The 4,826-nt window shown below is 58.4% G+C and overlaps 1 protein-coding gene across 8 annotated transcripts in view; it reads left to right on the top strand.

The window, feature by feature from the left end:
• The window catches only part of MYO18A (myosin XVIIIA), a gene marked incomplete at its 5' end in the record, with an annotated part of 99,852 nt that overhangs the window by 54,889 nt on the left and 40,137 nt on the right, over positions 1–4,826 (top strand). For 5 of the 8 annotated variants that reach the window (XM_027767114.1, XM_027767119.1, XM_027767116.1 and 2 more), the window contains 5 exon segments: positions 700–711; positions 1,304–1,480; positions 1,657–1,747; positions 2,043–2,235; positions 2,977–3,063. In XM_027767114.1, coding sequence (XP_027622915.1) covers positions 700–711; positions 1,304–1,480; positions 1,657–1,747; positions 2,043–2,235; positions 2,977–3,063 — 560 coding nt within the window. 8 annotated transcript variants of the gene reach the window in all.

The following is a 4,826-nucleotide window of genomic DNA, read 5'->3' as shown; positions in this document are numbered from 1 at the left end:
AGGGAAAGGGGATGAGGGGTCTGAACAGCTCCCCAAGGTTTGGCTTCATCGTCCTTTGGGATGCGCAGGGCCCAGGCTGCTCTTGAGTAGTGAGAAAGCTCTGGTGGGTGGTGGGTGTTGGGTGCACGGAGGAACAGGTGTCTGGGTGTTAGGCTCCTCTGTGATCCCAGCAGGTGGCATCCCTGCCAAAGAGGAATCAGGCTCCAGGTTAGAGAAGTCTCCAGACTGCGGGAGGGCGGGGGTGTGTGGCTGTGGCTATAGGGGATTCTTCTATTCTGAGGAGGTGACTAGTCTAGGCACCCACAGGCCCTCTTCAGCTCTGACTCCAGGTGGCCAGGTAGAGGGCTCTGGGAGTGTCAACAGACGGGCCATGTATTTGAACAGTCGCTGACACCTTCTGAGGGCTTCCAATATTTTCCAGGGCTCTGGGGTTGCGGGTGTGTGAGAGAAAGAGAGAGAGAATGTCTTTGCGGGTCTCTGTGTGCGTGCCAGCGTGATCGCTTCTACAGACTTACTCCTCTGAGACGCGTGAGCGTGTGTGTTGCGTCCCTGGGACTAGACGCGCCCGTGTTTTCTCGCCTGCTCATCCTCCTAGGCCCCGCCCTGGCCCCTTCCCGCGGCCCTGCGGGCTCAGTTGATGACTGTTTGCTAACACACTCTTTTTCTTTGCATGCTGCATGCTGGTCCTTTGCCTTACAGAAGCTGCTGAAGGTAAAACCTTGTTTCTCGTTAGCTTTCCCTAATTGCCGTGATTAGACACATGTTGGCTGAGCCGCATATGTCTGTGTGGGCTGTTCCCTTTCCCCTGCGGCTTTTTTTGCTCCCCACTGTTGGGCCATGGCGGGTGTTTCTGATCTCCCTTGGCAGCCGCCTGGGGGATAGAAGGGAGCATCCTAATGCATCCAGAGAAGGGGGAGGTGCAAGTCCTCCTCTGGTACAAGTGGCTCCTGTGTCATCATACATGGGCTGGTTCAGCTGTCCCCAAGCTGGCTTCCCCAGGAGCCAAGCCCTCCAATTGGAAATTTTTGCAGCTGATCGGATGCCCTCTGGTGGCAGCACGTGGAGTTACCTCCTGTTCCCAGACCTGTTCATTCTCCCCTTCACCAAGGGACATGGAAGCGCTCGCTGGCTGCTGCCAGCTGCCCCTGTTCTGCCTGAAACCCACCTGGTGTCATCAGGGCTGCTTTCTTCCTCCAGAAGATGCCTGCTCCCCAGTCCTATGGGAGCAAGGGAGCGAGGGCACAGCAGTCACCTCTGTGAAGGAGAAGGACACAAGATGCCAGATCCCTATTTCCCCCCACAGCTGGGCGCAAGCAGTTTGCTCGCCACGAGTGGGCCCAGAAGGCTGCATACCTGCTGGGCTGCAGCCTGGAGGAGCTGTCCTCGGCCATCTTCAAGCACCAGCACAAGGGAGGCACTCTGCAGCGCTCCACCTCCTTCCGCCAGGGCCCCGAGGAGAGCGGCCTGGGAGATGGCACAGGTACTCTTTACCCCTTGGCTGGTGGGTGTGGGTGGAAGGTCTCATCCAGGGCTTGTTGCCATCTCTGGGGAGGAGGGGGCTGCTGGAGTGCATAGATGCTCCCACCAGCTGGCAGGACCTCCCGTAGGTGGGGCGTCCCACAGAGCAGCAGATAGAGCTGACCTCTCGTTTCACAGGCCCCAAACTGAGTGCGCTGGAGTGCCTGGAAGGCATGGCGGCTGGCCTCTACAGCGAGCTCTTTACCCTGCTCGTCTTCCTGATGAACAGGTGCGTTCCAGGCAGGACTCAGGGACTCCCTGCTTTCTGTTCAGGCCAAGGAGGAGTTGATGTTTGTGCCTGTGCCTGGGATGAGGCAGTGCTGCCCTCCACCAGCAGGGGGCTCACTGTCCCAGGGCTGTCAGCAAGCCCAGGTGCAGCCTCCCTGCCAACGTCCTGGCACCTGGACAGGGATGGGGATTTGGCTTGGGGCAGGGCGGGGCTGCCTGGATGCCAGGGACAGGCTGGTAGGACCTGCTCTGTGCTATTGTCCTGGCCAGCTTTGACCCAGGCTCTCCCTCTGAAGGGCTCTGAAGTCCAGCCAGCACTCGCTCTGCTCCATGATGATTGTGGACACTCCAGGCTTCCAGAACCCAGAGCAGGGTGGCTCTGCCCGCGGGGCCTCCTTTGAGGAGCTATGCCACAACTACGCTCAAGACCGGCTGCAGAGGCTCTTCCATGAGCGTACCTTTGTGCAGGAGCTGGAAAGATACAAGGAGGTAGCCCACCACCTGCCCTGCCTGGGCCCCACCCAACCTCCCTGAAGCCTGGGCACTTCCAGGGATGCGGGGAGGCACCACCATGCCTGCTGGCTGCTCCTGTCCCAGCTCTTCACTCCCCCTTTCCTATCTTCCTGTATTCTCTGGAGGAGGAGCCTTTTCCAACCCCATGGCCTTTGGCCTGGCCTACGTCTTATTCTGTAGAGATTTGCTCTCCAAGATATAGAAGGTGCAGTAAGTCCCGGAAGCCCCTCCCTGCCCTCACACCCCGTGAACTGCCGCAGTACTGTTCCTGCCTCCACGTGTCTGGGCCCGGCCTTCCCCATCTCCGTGTCTCCTGATCAGTAAGGGCCCCGCTATAAAAGGGTGTCCTGGATGGGATGAGATCTAGAAAGCCAACCTTACATGGAGGCGAATTGGGCAAACTGGGATGGATATTTATCTTGGCTGAGAGATGATTCAGGAGGAAAATGACAGTTGTCTTCAAGTGTTTCAAGGATGATTGTGTGAAATTGAGAGTAGGCTTATTCTGCATTGCCTAATCAACTGATGCGAATAACAGAACAACATGGCTTTAGGTTAGTATAGAAGAAGCAGTTTGTCATTTGAGATGCAGGAGGGGAACTCCTGCAGGGGACAGGAGATTGGACTTGCAGACTCCAGAGTCCCCTCCCAGCCTGCTCCCAGAGCTACGCCCCCACCAGTGGCCCTATGCTCAGTACTGCTCTGCCTTCTTCCTAGGAGAACATCGAGCTGGCGTTTGATGACTTGGAGCCGACCACAGATGACTCGGTGGCCGTGGTGGATCAGACCTCGCACCAGTCCCTGGTAGGAATCACAGCGAGGGTCTGGCCGGCCTTTGCTCTCCTCATCCTTCGATGGAGCCCTCTCCATCTGTGCTGCTGCTAAGCGTGCTGCTGTGGGCCTAGGGAGGGCCTGGCAGCTGTAAGGCCCATCTGGCACCTCACAGCCTGCAGCTATGCCCCTCGGCTGTGGAAGGGGACACTTTCTTCTGCTCTGGTGCAGCGGGCAACCACAGTCCTCGGTGCCTAGCCAGGCAGGAGCACCTTCTGTCTGACCAGCTGAGGCTCAATGCCTAGCTGAGCTCCCAGTGTGTCTGCAGGAGCCCTGGTGTCTCCTCCAAGGTGGAGAGTGCCTGGACCCAGAGATCATAGTCACTCCCTCCCATTGTCCCCAAGGAGAGGACTGTGAAGCCTAGCAGAGCGGGGTGGAGAGGCAGCATCACCCCGCTCAAACAGGGAGACAGCGAAAGCTCTGAAACGCCCTCTGGGGAGCTGTCACGGACCTGAGCTCTCCCCCTTAACATAGGGGGTGGGCTTTGTCGTCTTTGCACTAACATCTGGTACCTAGGTGCCTGAGGCTGGCCAGCCTGGTGAGCACTTGGCATTTGGTGGCTGTCTTCAGGGCAGTTGCACAAGGACCTTGGTGAGAACAGGCATCCCTGCTGAAATGCTGGTCTCCTCTGCTTCCATTCCTGCCTCCCTCTTCCCTGCCTAAGGCCCTGCTTGGCTTGCACAAGTGGGCGGGCCCCAGGGAGATGAAGTATCCCCCGGGGACAAATGCTTTAAGTACCCAGATACCGCATCTCCCCAGGGAGGTTGGGTTTTCTTTTCCTGACACCTGGGCTCCCGTAGTGACCTCCCTGGAGAGCTGTTGCTGTTCCCAGCAGATAAAGGGGAGTCACTGCGTGACCACAGAGCAGCCCTGGGTCAGTTAGTATTCGGATGGGGCTTGCCGTCCTTTCCCTTCTCTGGTCTCCTCTATTAGATGGGCCCCAGCACTGGGCAGCTGCACCTCTGGGGACGGGGCCCATCAGTGCCCAGCCTGCCACTCTCAGCCGATGGCTTCACTGGGCACTCCTGCCTCTCAGCTGCAGCCCCTAGGGGTCCTCTGCCACACTCTGCTGCCTCCTGGTAATCGCACCAGCTCCCTTGGGCAGCTTTGGGGTCCAGGGGAAGGCAAATAGTGCTCTCCTCACTGCTCCTGTCCTCCAGTCCGTCCTGCCCAAGGGGAACATGGGAATCCCATAGGAAAGGGCTCTTCGGGCCAGCTGTGGCCATGGTTTGTCTGGCCTTCATGGAGCCTTGCAATCAGAACGTGTTCCCACCATCTCTTGAAAGCCCATCGGTACTGGGCCAGTGCCCTCTCAGGACTGCTGATGCCTGGGTGATTGTGAGTGGCGACTGTTCCCTCTGCTCTCCAGCTTGGTCCTGTCCCCATGGCCACAGCCATTAAGTCACCTTGCCTTATACCTGGCAGTGATGTCACCTCCAGCGACCTGCGCCCTTTCTGAGCCTTTTGCTCAGGCACCGGTGCTGATCCCTGAGCCTTCATGAGCGAGAGCCCCCTCAGAGACTTGCCTCGTGCTCGGGACCTTACAGACGCCATCCCCCTTAGTCTGCAGGGAGGGAGAGCAGCCTATGACTCACCTGCTGATCTCTGAGTGTCCAAGGATGGAGGCTCGAGGTCTCAGAAGCCTTCAGTCTCCCACAACTTTGGACCCACATCCTAGGAATCAACATTTTGCTGTGGGCTGCTCTCTGCTCTCTCTCTCTGGGCCCCTCTTTCCC

The sequence above is a fragment of the Tupaia chinensis genome, unplaced genomic scaffold (genome assembly GCF_000334495.1).
Source record: "Tupaia chinensis unplaced genomic scaffold, TupChi_1.0 Scaffold143921_1, whole genome shotgun sequence".
Lineage (NCBI taxonomy): Eukaryota > Metazoa > Chordata > Mammalia > Scandentia > Tupaiidae > Tupaia > Tupaia belangeri.
Note: the sequence above shows the minus strand (reverse complement) of the source record. Positions and strands in the feature narration are given on the sequence as shown.